This window comes from Erythrolamprus reginae, unplaced genomic scaffold, assembly GCF_031021105.1.
Source record: "Erythrolamprus reginae isolate rEryReg1 unplaced genomic scaffold, rEryReg1.hap1 H_42, whole genome shotgun sequence".
NCBI lineage: Eukaryota > Metazoa > Chordata > Lepidosauria > Squamata > Dipsadidae > Erythrolamprus > Erythrolamprus reginae.
The window spans coordinates 86,787-102,619 of NW_027248498.1; the positions used below are offsets into that span (position 1 = coordinate 86,787).

Below are 15,833 nucleotides of genomic sequence, written 5' to 3' on the forward strand. Positions count from 1 at the left end.
CTGTTAATCTGTTAGTCTCCGGGCACAATTCAAGGTGTTGGTTATCGCCTATAAAGCCCTACATGGCTTAGGGCCAATTCACGGGACCGTCTCCTGCCGTCTACGTCCCAGAGACCAAGAAGATCTCAGAGTCGGTCTTCTCCGGGTCCCGCAGACTAAGCAATGCAGGTTGGGGGGCCTGCAGGGAAGGGCCTTCTCTGTGGCTTCCCCGGCCCTATAGAACCAACTCCCCTCCCCCACGTCCAATCGGTCTCGTCTGGGTGGAGCTTGAGCCTGTTTGCTCCCATCCAGACCCTAACAGCTTCCAGGCACCGGCACATCCCCTCCACTGCTTCACTGAATTGGCACAGGGTGGAAATGTATAATTCGGTATCATCAGTGTACTGATGATACCGCACCCCTTGTCTTTGGATGGTCTCACCCGGTGGTGTCATGTAGATGTGAAAAAGCAGCGGGGAGAGAACAGACCCCTGTGGCACCCCACAAAGGAGAGGCTGAGGGGTGGACCTCGGCCCCCCACTAACACCGACTGCGAACGAACCCGAGAACAAGGGGGCACAATCTGAGGTCAGTTGGGGGAAAGATCAGAAGCCACATGAGAAAATATTCGACTGAAAGAGGAGTAGATGCTTGGAACAAACTTCCAGCAGACGTGGTTGGTAAATCCACAGGAACTCAATTTAAACACGCCTGGGATAAAGGTAGATCCATCCTAAGAGATTCTGAAAGGGATGAATTTTGTGGCATAGATTTCTCTCTCTTTGCTGCTTATAATAAAATTGCAAAATCTTTTCCAAACTGTGCTGCTAAAGACTCTCTAGCAATTGATTTTTTGGGGTGGGTGGGGGCATTTTGCCGTCTTAATCAATGCTTCTGCTCTAATAACAGCAGGCAGTTTGGATCATCTGAAAAAGAGACCCGGTCAGTTTCACGAGGAATCAGGTCTGGCGAGGAAAACGCGGAAACCGCTGAACAATTTTTCACCACTGCGTCCTTCCCTGTCTATAGTCCCCTCGGGCACATAAACTGTTGCAATAAAATCAATTCGGTTCTCATTTGTTTTCAGAAAATACCAGAAGGCTCAAGCGCAGCTTCCAACGGAGCCAGGCTGGCATTTCAAGTGCGGAGGGAAATTGGCAAAAATAAAGACAAAAGGCTTTGGAGGAAACTCTGCAAATCGGACCGATCGCTCATCCTAAATTACTTACCTTTTCCCCCCCAGTGTATAAGACGCACCTTTTCCCTCCCTGAAAGAGGCTGATAATTAGGGCGCATCTTATGCTCTGGATGTAGTTTTCTTTTTCCAGCCCTCACCAGGTGCTAACGCTCTTCCCAGCTCTTCCCTTGCAGGCTCTTTCATTGTTACTCTCTGCAAAGAAGGTTTTCCAAGCCCTAAGTCAGCGGTCCCCAAACTTTTTACACAGGGGGCCAGTTCACTGTCCCTCGGACTGTTGGAGGGCCGGACTATAAAAAAACCCTATGAACAAATCCCTATGCACACTGCACATACCTTATTTTAAGGTAAAAAAACAAAATGGGAACCTACTATTTAGAGGGTGGGGGGAAGAAGTCTGAAATTCATACATGTTTATGTTTTGTTTTTAATTTTCTTTTGTTAACATCTGATTGGCTATACAAGGTTTTCTTGGTTTATAGAAAAATGTATAAAAATATTTATAGAAAAATATATAAAGGAAGAAGGAAGCACTTTGGCATAATGGATAATAAGATAGAAATATAATTGGTGTTGCACTTTTTGAAGGAAGATTAAGGAGGGAACATTAAAAGAAAATTATGTTCCTGGATGACATTAGAAAAAAAAAACTTTTGCAACTTTTTTGATGATTGATATTAGTTACTGACATTTTATTCAGGGAAAATTAGATGGCACATTGTATTGTTTGAATGTATGTTGAGAGAAAAATTTAAAAAAATTTACGCCCCACCCCCCCAAAAGTCCTTCCTTCCTCCACCCCTCCATTCATTTCATTCTTCCTTCCTTCCTTGTTCCCTCCATTTCTTCTTCCTCCCTCCCTCCTTCCCACTTCTCTCTTCCCTCTCCCTTTTTCCCCCCTCTTTCTCATTTGTTTTTTCCCCTCTCCCTCCTTCTTTCCCTCCATCATTTTCTCATTTTTCTCTTTTTCTCTCTCACATTCCCTCCCCCTCTCACTTGTTTTCTCTCCCTCTCTCTCTTGCTTTCTTTCTCTCTCCCTCTCTCCTTTTCTTCTCTCTTCTTTCCTCTCTTCTTTTTTTTCCTGCCCTGCAACATGCTACGGGGCAGTCGGCTGCAAGCAGAAGCTCCAAGACGGGACCAAGAGCCGGTTTTTCTCGGGGCTGAATTGTTGCAGCCTCTGAGGCCGCATCTGCCTCCGGGCGAAGGGATCTCCTCGGTGGGCGGCCTCGGAGGCTGCAGCAACGCAGCTCCGAAAAGGACCGGCTGTTGGTCCCTTGAAGCCGTCGCCGCCGCCGCCACCCACTGCAGAGATCCCTTCGCCCGAACGGAGGCGGCGGCAGCAGCGGGTTCAAGGGAGCAAGAGCCGGTCCTTTTCGGGACTGCGTTGACAGATAAAAATCAATGGCTAATTTGGAACAGGAGCCTCTGCAGTCGCGCGTGGTCTCATCCGTGTCCTCCTACAAACTTTGCGGCTTTTATCTGTCCAAGATTTTATTTATTATTTAGATTTGTATGCTGCCCCTCTCCGCAGACTCGGGGCGGCTCACAGCAAAATACAACAAATCATGACAAATCCAAATAAATTTAAAAGCAAGCATCGGAAGGGCCTCGCCGTCGCCTGGCCGGGGAAAAGTTCCCCTCCCTGCGATCCGAGACGGCATGGCCGTTAACAAGTTAGTGCGCGGGGGGGTCATGATGGCTTGTTTACTGCCCCCTCCAGATGCTCTTGCAGGGCTTCTGGAGGAGGAGGAGGCGGAAAGCCAGGGGGCGGGGAGGAAAGCAATTGGCCAATTTCTTTCTCACCTTTAGGGAGAGGAACTGTTGCTGCTCTGCCATAGGGTGCTTTCCTCCCCGCCCCCTGGCTTTCCTCTTCCTCGCCGCCACCAGACACTCAGCAGCAGAGTGGAGGGGAGATTCGGGAACTTAGTACTATATATAGATGGTAAAATCTCGTACGCTGCCTCAGTGGGCCGCAATTGGCCCGCGGGCCGTAGTTTGGGGACCGCTGCCCTAAGTCTTTGCAGGGTGTTTTCCATTGCTCTAACTTGCTCAGAGTAAATTTCTTTCCAACCCTAAGCAGGTGCTAACAATGTTCCCAGCTCTTACCAGCCTGCAAGCTCTTTAATTGTTACTCTCTGCAAAGAAGGATGTTTTCCAAGCCCTAAGTCTTTGCAGGGCTTTTTCCAATGATCTAACTTACAAGTACTCGGAGAGGGGCGACAAATCTAATAAATTACTATTTTATTATTATTATTATTATTATTATTATTATTATTATTATTATTATTATTATTATTATTATTGCTTCGAATAAGTTTCCTTCTAGTCCTAACCAGGTGCTAACGATATCCCCAGCTCTTACAGTTGCAAGCTCTAGAGTCTCCGGAGAGGGGCGGCATACAAATCTAATAAATTGAATTGAATTGAATTCATTGTTACTCTCTGAGAAGAATGTTTTCCAAACTCTGTCTCTGATTTTTCCCCCATTCCCTGTTTCTTCCAAATGTTTCTTCCCAGCCTTTACCAGGTGCTAACAATGTTCCCAGCTTTTACTAGCTTGCAAGTTCTTTCACTGTTTCTCTCTCTGAATATGGTTCTTTTAAATGCCCCAACCAGGGGATAAAATAATGTGCTCGAGCTGACCAGGCTAAGGAGACTAGAAAGGTGAATACCTGGTAGATAATCCCCCCCCCTATTTCCCTCCCCCAAAACTAAGGTGCGCCTTATGCTCTGAAAAATATGGCACCTTCACACCAGACGGCATCCTCTCCAATAGATTATCCCTGATCTGTACAAAAATCACATTGGGCAGAAATGCAGAAGGTGGGTATTTAGGCTGCCTGCATTTCAAGGAGTGACCCCACAGATATTCACACATCAATTAGCATTATTGGCACTGTCTAGATGCTCTCTTTTTATCAATTTCAATTTCCGGTCACAATTCAAAGTGTTGGTTACCGCCTTCTGCCACACGAATCCCAGCGACCGATTAGGTCCCACAGAGTGGGCCTTCTCCGGGTCCCGTCAACTAAACAATGTCGGTTGGCGGGCCCCAGGGGAAGAGCCTTCTCTGTGGTGACCCCGGCCCTCTGGAACCAACTCCCCCCGGAGATTAGAACTGCCCCTATTCTCCCCGCCTTCCGTAAAGTCCTTAAAACCCACCTTTGTCGTCAGCCATGGGGGAACTGAAACACCTCCCCCGGGCATGTCTAATTTATGTATGGTATGTTTGTGTGTGTGTGTATGTTAGTAAATGGGGTTCTTTTTAAATCTTTTTAAATCTTTTAAATTTATTTGGATTTGTCGTGATTTGTTGTATTTTGCTGTGAGCCGCCCCGAGTCTGCGGAGAGGGGCGGCATACAAATCTAAATAATAAATAAAATCTTGGACGCATAAAAGCCGCAAAGCTTGTAGGAGGACACGGGTGAGACCACGCGCGACTGCAGAGGCTCCTGTTCCAAATTAGCCATTGATTTTTATCTGCCAAGCGGGGGGGGGGGATGATCCGCTGCTATTATTTTAGCTTAAGTTGCTTTCCCTTCATGAGAGGAGCAGTAATTATTACAGATAATTGGAACAAGCGGGACACGAGAGAAGTAAATTTGTCCAGGCGTTAAAGCCATCCTCACGGTATTATTGTTGGGATTAAAGGAGAAAGATCTTCGGCGGGAGGGAAAAGACGGACTGGAGGCCGAACAGGATCAAAGAGCTATGGAATAATCAAATACTATTTTTATTTATTTATTTGTTTATTGGATTTGTATGCAAACAGTAACAAAACAGTATAATCCAATGCTAAAAATATTAATAATAATGTTAATAATAATAATAATAATAATAATAATAATAATAATAATAATAATAATATATACAGTGATCCCACATTTTTTGCGGGGATGCGTTCCAAGACCCCCCATGAAAACTGAATTTCCTGAAGTAGAGGAAAGATAGTTTTTTATGTATTTAATGAGTATTTGGACTTTTAAAACCCACCCTTTGATTAAACAGTCATTCTAGAATGTTTCTCAGCTGGAACTACATGGGATATCCGACCAGTTCCTTTAATAGAGGACAGTAGGACTGTAGAAGAATTTTAGGCATTTTTAATGGATTTAAAATTTTCAATGGATTTAATGGATTTCAGCCCCCTTGGAAACCCGTGAAGTAGCGAATCCGCAAAACATGAACTGCGAAGTGGCAAGGGGTTACTGTACACCCCTTCCCTTTTCAAGATAGATGGAGGCAACAGCAATAGCATTTAGACTTATCTCCGTCTTCCTAGGGCTTTTCCAGCCCTCTCTCAGCAGTTTACAGAATCAGCCTCTTGCCCCCAACAATCTGGGTCCTTATTTGATCCACCTCGGAAGGAAGGGAGGGAGGGAGGGAGGGAGGGAGGGAAGGAAGGAATGAAGGAAGGAAGGACCCAGGCTGATTCTGTAAACTGCTTAGAGAAGGCTGTAAAAAGCACTAGGAAGCGATAGATAAGTCTAACTGCTTTTGCTATTCCTTCCTTCCTTCCTTCCTTCCTGTGCCAACATCAGGAAGCTCAAACTGCCCAAGGAGCTGCTGATCCAGTTCTGCAGAGGAATCATTGGGTCTCTCATCTGCACCTCTATCACTGTCTGGTTCGGTTCTGTAACCCAACAGGACCGACACAGACTTCAGAGGAGAATCAGAACTGCAGAACAAAACCATGGCTGCCCACCTGCCTTCCATTGAGGACCTGTAGCCTGCACAAGTCAAAAAGAGGGCGGGTAAAATATTGACTGACCCTTCACATAAATTGGACATAAATTGTTTTGACTCCAACCCTCAAAACATCACTACAGAGCCCTGCACACCAAGACAACTAGACACAATAACAGTTTTTTTCTAGAATACCATCACTCTGCTAAACAAACAATTCCCTCAACCAGTGTTCTCTCTAAATTTTTTTCGGTGTGGGCGGAAAATTATAGTGTCTGAGCGGCAGTCCCTTTGGGACTGGACGGCACAGAAATAATAATATTTCCCTCTCGGCTTGTGGGCAGGTTTGGAAAACTCTGAGTTAATGATGACTTTTAAGTGAGCAATTGCTCACTGCTCAGCTTAGAGGGAACTATGCCCTCAACACTGTCAGACTTTTTACTAAGTCTGCACTACTATTCCTATTAATTCTTTGTCATCATTCCTATCACCCATCTCCTTCCACTCATGACCGTATGACTGTAACTTGTTGCTTATATCCTTATGATTTATATAAATATTGATTTTTCCCCTCATTGCTTCTTTGACCCCTATGACAATCATTAAGTCTTGTATTTCATGATCCTTGACAAATGTCTCTTCTTCTTTTATGTCCACTGAGAGCATCTGCACCCAAGACAAACTCCTTGTGGGTCCAATCACACTTGGCCAAGAAAGAATTCTCTTCTATTGGGTAAAGGAATGTCTACAAGAAAGCTCAGAGAACACCAAGGGCTCCATAGTCACCTTCCTCCCTCCCTCTTCCCTCCCTCCCTCCTTCCTTCTAGCACTGAGGATATTCCCTAGTTGGGTAATGAAACGTCTGCAGCAAAACAACCAGGCTCAGAGAAACACCTCCTCCTCTTTGCAAACTCTGCTTCCTTCTAGCCCTGAAGATGTAACTTATTTTTCTCTCCTTATAATTTCTTTTATTGATAAAAAGGATAGTTTATACAATTGTTTTTACAGATCCAATACTGTATCTTTTTACACCATAAAGTTACAAATCACAACTCTATGTATTTAGCAAACCACATACAATTCAGTTAGTTAATAAAGCACAATATGTTAATGTGTTTAAATCCTTTATGTGTACACCTATACTCTGTATTACTATGTTTTATTTTTGTTACGGATCCATTCGTACCATTTTCCCCATGTCTCTTTGGTTTCCTTAGTTCCTATTCCTTTAATTGCGTTCGTCATTTCGTCCATTTCAGCGCATCTATAGATTTTCTCAATAATTAAGTTTTCAGACGGGATTTGTTCCTTTTCCCACATTTGCCCTATTGAAATTCTAATGGTGGTAATTACATGTGTCATAAGGCAAAGCTCTCGCCTCGAGTAATGTCCTTTCCAGACTCCTAAACGGATGCTCTCTGGGCTATCTTCGATTTCCTCCTCCACTTATGAGTAATTTTCCATATACTTTGGATTTTAGGACAGGACCACCACATATGAAAAAAGGTGCCTGACTGTTTCTTACAATTATTATTATTATTATTATTATTATTATTAATTAATTTATTTATTAGATTTGTATGCCGCCCCTCTCTGTAGACTTGGGGCGGCTCACAGCAATGACAAAAACAATATATAATGACAAATCTAATAGTTAGATTCTAAAATAACAATAATACATTTAAAAAGTCTAAAAAATAAGAAACCCCAATATATAAAAAGCATACATACAGTCATATCATACACAGAAAACTACATAGGCAGAAGGAGATGTCTCAGTTCCCCCACGCTTGACGACAGAGGTGGGTTTTAAGGAGTTCACAAAAGGCAAGGAGGGTGGGGGCCAGTGTTCTCTCTAATTTTTTTTTTGGGGTGGCGGAAAAGTATAGTGTATGAGCGGCAGTCCCTTCGGGACTGGGCGGCACAGAAATAATAAATAAATAAATAAACAAACAAACAAACAAAAAACCCACCCTGTTTTGCCTGAGAGAATTTCCAAATAAAATCCTGTACTGTGTGTCTATAACAGTGAGCTCATAATAGGGCAACTCTATCAATCTCAAAATGCCACTTAAATAGTTGAGCTAGTTTCAAACTAGATTTTGATTTTCTTTCTCTCTTCCTTCCTCCCATTCTTTTTCTTTCTCTTTTCCTTCCTCTCTTTTTTCTACCTGTTTCTCTCTCTTCCTCTCTCTCTCCTTCCCTCTCACTCTTTCCCTCTCGGCTTCTGGGCAGGTTTGGAAAACTCTGAGTTGGTGATGGTTTTTAAGTGAGCGATTGCTCACTGCTCAGCTTAGAGGGAACTATGGTGGGGGCAGTCCTAATCTCTGGAGGGAGCTGATTCCAGAGGGTCAGAGCTGCCACAGAGAAGGCTCTTCCTCTGGGTCCCGCCAAACGACATTTCCAACAAGTGTCTTCTAGTTTTGGATAAATCTTTGCACGTCTTAGGGGAGGCAGGAAGAGGTAACTTAGTGGGGTCACAAAATGCCTGGAAGGAAGCAACTCAGCTCCGAGGGACCCCAGAGTCCCCCTTCCCCCCTCTTTCCTCCTCTTCCTCCTCTGCAAACCGCACTCAATGCTAACGCGGCTGATGTTCCTTGGCTGAGACATGAAACCTCTTACAAAAAAACCCAACAACAGCTCAGAGAGCACCAAGCCCCCCAGCATCATCTTCCCCCCTCTCTCCCTTTTTTAAAATTTAGCTTTTATTGAAATACATAGATAAACACAATACACAAAACAACATAAAGACATTTAAACCCTGCTGTTCTGTTCAGGACCCATGTGACCCGAAACCAAGTTTGAGTCCCCTGTAAAACATTTTCCCTGCATATCTGAAACTTGAAATTTCATGACTTTTCATCATTTCAGGGGTTCTCTCTATGAGAATTTTTTTTGGGGGGGTGGGGGGCTTAGTTTTTGCTGGGCAAAAAAAGTCACAGATCTTCTGTTCGGGTCACATACGACCCGGACCGAAAACTCTTCATTTGAAGTGCTTATGTTTGGTCAATTTGAAAACTTTTTTCACTTGGAAAGTAGTCTGAACATTTCTGCACACAATGATATGAAAATTGAACTGAAGAAATTAATCCTTATTGGTTTATTTTGCACATAAATGTGCCTCCCCCCGTTTTTGTGAAAGTTTTTTCAATTTATGGATAGTTTTGCTTGCAAAATGCATTCTATTTTACTGAAGTTGGTGTGGGATTGGTAGCTTGAACATTTATGAATATAAGAAAAATATAAAGGAACTGAAAAAAATGATTCTTACTGGTTTTTTAACATCAGAAATAAGGCCTCCCCCCCCCCCTCGGATGCTTGCAACCATTTTCACTTTTTATTTTTTTATGCTCCAAATCCGAAATATTCCTTAAAATCTTAGGCATTCATTTACTCAATTTAACAATGCTGATCATCAAAAAAATATTTGTGGGGGGTGGGGGAAAATTTTTTTTCTGGGCAAAAAAAAAGTCACGTTTAGTCTGTTCGGGTCATATAGACCCGGACCAAAATGATTTTTTTTAGGTACTTGAATTTGGTCTTTTTGAAAACTTTTTCAACTGGAAAACTAGTTTGAACATTTATGAACATAATGATATGAAAATTGAACTGGAAAAATTGAGACTTATATTTCTATTTTGATCAAAAAGCCCCTCCCCCCATCCTTTCTGAATTTCGTGTCAATTTATATTTTTAAGGCTACAAATCCCTAAGGAATTTCCTCCCAAAAGGTTTGATATACTAAATTGAACATTTCTGAATATAAGAAAAATATAAATGAACTGGAAAAAATGGTTCTTATTGGTTTAATTTTGCCACAAAAAGGCCACCACCCCTCGGCCTTGCTGTGTGCCATTATTGTCACTTGTTATACATATTTGTCTAGAAATATTTGGAATATCCTTTTGAAAATCAACCACATTGTAGCCAGATAACTAATTTTATGAAAGAAATCCATTTTACTAAAAAAAAGTATGTAAGTTTGAAATTAACAGCATAATTTTTATATAAATTGAAATAACTTTATGTGCAAAATAAACCAATATGCATCAATTTTTCCAGTTCAATTTTCATATCATTATGTTCAGAAATGTTCAAGCTACAAATCCCACACCAACTTTAGCAAAATAGAATGCATTCTGCTAGCAAAACTATCCATAAAGTGAAGACTATTTCACAGAAACGGGGGGTGCATGCATTATATCAGCAAAATAAACCAATAAGATTTAGAAACATAGAAACATAGAAACATAGAAGTCTGACGGCAGAAAAAGACCTCATGGTCCATCTAGTCTGCCCTTATACTATTTTCTGTATTTTATCTTAGGATGGATATATGTTTATCCCAGGCATGTTTAAATTCAGTTACTGTGGATTTATCTACCACGTCTGCTGGAAGTTTGTTCCAAGGATCTACTACTGTTTCAGTAAAATAATATTTTCTCATGTTGCTTTTGATCTTTCCCCCAACTAATTTCAGATTGTGTCCCCTTGTTCTTGTGTTCACTTTCCTATTAAAAACACTTCCCTCCTGGACCTTATTTAACCCTTTAATATATTTAAATGTTTCGATCATGTCCCCCCTTTTCCTTCTGTCCTCCAGACTATACAGATTGAGTTCATGAAGTCTTTCCTGATACGTTTTATGCTTCAGACCTTCCACCATTCTTGTAGCCCGTCTTTGGACCCGTTCAATTTTGTCAATATCTTTTTGTAGGTGAGGTCTCCAGAACTGAACACAGTATTCCAGATGTGCTCTCATTTCAATTTTCATATCATTGTGTGCAGAACTGTTCAAGCTACCAATCCCACACCAACTTTAGTAAAATAGAATGGATTTTGCAAGCAAAACTATCCATAAATTGAAAAAACTTTCACAAAAACGGGGGGGAGGCACATTTATGTGCAAAATAAACCAATAAGGATTAATTTCTTCAGTTCAATTTTCATTCCATTGTGTGCAGAAATGTTCACACTTGTTTCCAGGTGAAAAAAGCTTTCAAAAAGACCAAATATAAGTACCTAAAATGATCAATTTGCAGTCCGGGTCAAATAGACCCGGGAACATAAGATTAGGGAGTTTTTTCGAACAGAACAGCAGGGAAAGTTGGCCGAAAGTGTGGCTAATCCTAATAGCGGTTCTAACTATGTTGACATTCTATTACGACTCGTATTCGATAGGTCATATACACCAGTTTTGTTGACAATAAAAATCCCAAATCATATACTGTAAATAATCTTCTATTTCTATTTTTTTTACAATATATTTGATTACCCGGCAATAACTTTGTTAATGAAATATTGATCGAATGTACATTAATTACTTTATCCTTTTTTTCTAACCAATGGTAGAACATATCCTAGTCATTTCCGCTTTATACAGTGGTACCTCGAGATACGAGTTTAATTCGTTCCTGACCTGGGCTCTTAAGTCGAGCAGCTCTTATCTCGAACGACTTTTCCCCATAGGAATTAATGTAAATAATTTTAATTGGTTCCAGCCCTCAAAAAACTCACAATGTTAGTCTAAATTATGCAGAAAGACAAGTTTTTAATGAAGAAATGTACATGTACATATAAATGAATAATGAAGTTTCTTTCACTTAACTTGTAAACTTTCTTAAACTTTTAAATTTACATATGTTCAACTTCTCTGCCACCCAATCCTGTAGGACAGAGGTCCCCAACCCTTTTTGCACCAGGGACCGGCTTTAAGCGATCAAGAGAGGAATGGGTGAATGAATGGACGGAGGGTGGGAAGGAAGGAAGGAAAGAGGGAAGGGACAGGAACAGAGGAAGGAAGCAAGGAAACTTATGAAAGGGGAGAGTAAGAGAGGAATGAGTGAAGGGAGGGAGGGAGGGAAGAAGGTGGGAAGGAGAAAGAAAAGAAGAAATAGAGGAAGGGAAGGTAAAAGAGAAAGAAAAAGCTAACTTCCGCGTTCAGCTTCAGGAGACAGCTGCGAAGCCGCACGCGTGTTTTAAAAGGTTGCAGCCGGCCTGGGGGGCTCGGGGGGGTGCTGGCAAGCCCCCCAGGCTGGCTGCAAGCCCCCCCCCCCCGAGCCCCCCAGGCCGGCTGCAACCTTTTAAAACACGCGCGCCGCTTCGCAGCTGTCTCCTGAAGCCAAACGCGGAAGTTAGCGTTCGGCTTCAGGAGACAGCTCCTTGGCGCTTGTATCTCGAATTTGGGCTTGTAAGTAGAACAAAAATATCTCTCCCCTCCCAGCTCTTATCTCGAGTTGCTCTTAAGTAGAGCAGCTCTTATGTCGGGGTTCCACTGTATATGGTTTGTCTAAGATGTATGATTGTTTTTTATATTAAGAGTTTTAAATTGTTTTTAACTATTGGATTTGTACTGTTTAGCTGTTGTGAGCCGCCCAGAGTCTTTGGAGAGGGGCAGCATACAAATCTAATAAATAATAATAAAACAAATAATTTGTAAAAATTGGATTCTTCTTTATTTTGAATTTCCAGTGTTAATTAATCCATCTCGGCATAGGTTGTAATTTTTCTATAATCTCTTCCTTGTGAGGTCATTTTCCCAATACTGAGCATATATTAATCTAGCTGCCGTTGTTATATGGATATACAAATATATCTGATATTTTTCTAATTTTGCAATCTCTCCCAACCGCCTTCTCCTCCTTCTTTCTCTCTATAAACCCCACTCCTTTCCACCACTGGAATGGATGCTCTTACCTAGTTGGGTCATGAAATGTCAGCAACAAACCTGCCCAGCTCAGGGAGCCCCAAGGACCTGCAAACGCCCCCACTTATTTCTCAGGTGCTATTTGGAACGTAGCCCCTGCCTCCCTCACGCCCCCCAGCCCTTCCTGGGCCCACCCAGTCAACCAAGAGCCGCTCAATAGAAAAGGCCACAAATATAAATGTCATAAATATAAAAACGTTATTAGTGGAATGATATTTTATGCATGTGTGTTTGTTTTGGGTGTTGTTTTGTTTCTCACTTGTAAAATGACAATAAAAAGCATTTTTTAAAAATAAAAATCCAAATATTTTTGTACACTGCTCAAAAAAATACAGGGAACCCTTAAAGAACCTAGATCGGAATGAATGAAATATTCTCATTGAATACTTTTGTTCTGTACAAAGATGAATGTGCACAACAGCAGGTGGAATTGACTGTCAATCAGTGTTGCTCCCTAAGTGGACAGTTTGGTTTCACAGAAGTTTGATTTACTTGGAGTTATAGTGTGTTGCTTAAGTGTTCCCTTTATTTTTTTGAGCAGTGTATACAAATAAACAAATACAAATTTGTATTATAAAAATGCAAATATAGAGTCCGAAAGGAGTTGGGCCGCCTATAATCAGAAAGGAAGGAAGGAAGGGAAAGAGAGAGAGAGAAAGGAGAGAGAGAAGAGAGAAGAAAGAAAGAAAGAAAGAAAGAAAGAAAGAAAGAAAGAAAGAAAGAAAGAAAGAAAGAAAGAAAGAAAGAAGAGTTTACAAACCTGCCTTTTGGCTAAGCAGCCCAGCCCAGCCCTGGCAAAGCAAAGCAAGGGGGCGACCCCCTCCCGCACGTCAGTCAAAAGAGGGGGAGGCTGCCCCCCCGACCTATTAGACCTCCGGGGCGGGGCCTTTGCCTTGGATGGGAGACCACCAGGCGATCCTCGCTCCCTTCCAAAGCCAGCTGGGAAGAGCTGCCGCCCCCCCCCAGCGCCCCCACCGCACAGCACCCTGTCTAGTGGCGGGGAGTCCCACCGGCTGCCCCGAGCGGCTTCCCCCCCCGGACTACAAGTCCCATCAGCCCAGCCGAGCCGAGGGCTTATAACAACAACAACAACCAGTATCCCCTCCCTGCCTCCCCCCCAAGTCCAAAAGCAAGCAGGACACACACACACACCTGGTAGCTGAGCAGCTCCCCCACGTCCATGGCCGCCGCCGCCTCCGCTGCTGCTGCCGCTGCCGGGTGTCGCGAAAGGTCGCGCGCTTTGCCGTAAAGCGCTCCCTCCGTTTGCTCTCCCCCCTCCCACCTCCGCCACGGGAAGAGGCCAGGCTGGACCTTCCGCCATAAAGCACGGCGCCGCCGTCACGCTCCGCCCAGAGCGGCCGGGCCGTAAATATGGTAATAGGAGCGCAGCGGGGCTTTTGGCGGAGAGAGCAGCCCAGATTTGGTAGGGCGGGACGGGAGTGGGGGCCCTGCTGGGATTTTGGGGTGTTCAATGCAGAAACGTCCATCTTGCGAAACTGCAGCTTATTAAGAAGAAGCCGGTTTTGAGAGGCTCCTTCGTTTATTTAATTATTCATCCATCCATCCATCCATTCATAATATATCCCCTTTTCTGACCATTAAAGGTATGTGTGGTTTTTAAGATAATGGGTTTTAGTTACAGTTTTAATTATTAGATTTGTTCTGTATTGTTTTATTGTTGTGAGCCATCCCGAGTTTTTGGAGAGGGGCAGCATACAAGTCTAATTTATTATTATTAATATTATTATTATTATCATTATCATTATTATTATTATCATTATTATTATTATTATTATCATTATTATTATTTTACTTATTTTTTGTTTGTGTATTTATTTGTTTATTTATTATTATTTATTTATTAGATTTGTATGCCACCCCTCTCTGTAGATATATTATTTTATCCCCCCCCAGCCCAGGCACACCTGCCGTTCTCCCCCCCCTCCGTTTCCCCTCCCTGGATCTTTAGCTCAGTTTCTACACCCACAGACAGGTACGAAGAGAAAGACACCTGCACAAGAATGGCTATACACACACACTTCGAGGCACCCACTCATTTGTGTACACCCACAGAGAGAGAGAGATCAACCTCCAAATGATAATGAATAATAACAATAATTTATTAGATTTGTATGCCACCCATCTCGGAAGACTCGGGGCAGCTCACAAAAACAATAAACAATGCGGTACAAGTCCACTAATTAAAACTATAGCTAAAAACCCACTATCATTTAAAAACAGTCAACACTCCCCAATCATAACCACACATAAATCTTACTATCCGAAAGGGGATGCATCAATTACCCCATGCCTGGTGACATAGATAGCTCCGAGTCCTCGGAGAGGGGCGGCATACAAATCTAAATAATAATAATAATAATAATAATAATAATAATAATAAAAACAACAACAACAACTACCATTTACCAGTGACAAAGAACTGGTGGGATCATAAGCCCGGAAAAGTGGTGGAAAATGAGCAAGCAAAACTACTGTGGGACTTCCGACTTCAGACTGACCGAATTCTGAAGCATAACACACCAGACATTGTGATCGTGGAGAAAAAGAAAGTATGGATTATCGACATCGCAATCCCAGGAGACAGCAGAATTGAGGAGAAGCAGCTAGAGAAATTAGTGAAATACGAAGATCTGAAAATCGAGCTGCAACGACTCTGGCATAAGCCCGTGAACGTGGTCCCAGTGGTACTTGGCACGATGGGCGCAGTGCCAAAGGATCTCAGCGGACATTTGAAAACCATCGGAATTGACCAAATCTCCATCTGTCAATTGCAAAAAGTCACTTTACTGGGATCGGCAAACATAATTCGCCACTACATCATGCAGTCCTAGGTGCTTGGGAAGCACCCAACTGGGGATGAAATACGAAATCCAGCATAGTGATCTCGTCTGCTGTGTTGTACTGACATAATAATAATAATAATAATAATAATAATAATAATAATAATAATAGTAATAGTAATAGTAATAGTAATAGTAATAGTAATAGTAATAGTAATACAACAACAACAATAGATAGGTGCTTCAGCGACCCTCCAAAAGGAGGCAAAGGGCCAGCTGTCCACAAGGAGCACGAATCCTTCCATCCTCCACCATTCAGTCAGAGCGGAAGAGGCTCCTGGGATGAGAAGGGAAACGTCTTCAGAAGGAGAAACCAAGAAAGTCCAGCTGCCTCCAGAACAAAGCACCTTTTGGGTCTGCAAGAAAAACGTCCAGAAACCACTACCAGGGACCCCCTCGGTCCAA

The 15,833-nt window shown here is 42.5% G+C and overlaps 1 protein-coding gene across 1 annotated transcript in view; it reads right to left on the minus strand.

The window, feature by feature from the left end:
- LOC139155666 (beta-catenin-like protein 1) overlaps positions 1-13,843 on the minus strand; it is a 67,586-nt gene extending 53,743 nt beyond the window's left edge. The window contains exon 1 of the mRNA XM_070730907.1: positions 13,720-13,843. Coding sequence (XP_070587008.1) covers positions 13,720-13,749 — 30 coding nt within the window. The 5' untranslated portion in view covers positions 13,750-13,843. The remainder of the gene's footprint in view (positions 1-13,719) is intronic.
- Positions 13,844-15,833: the final 1,990 nt, after the last annotated feature.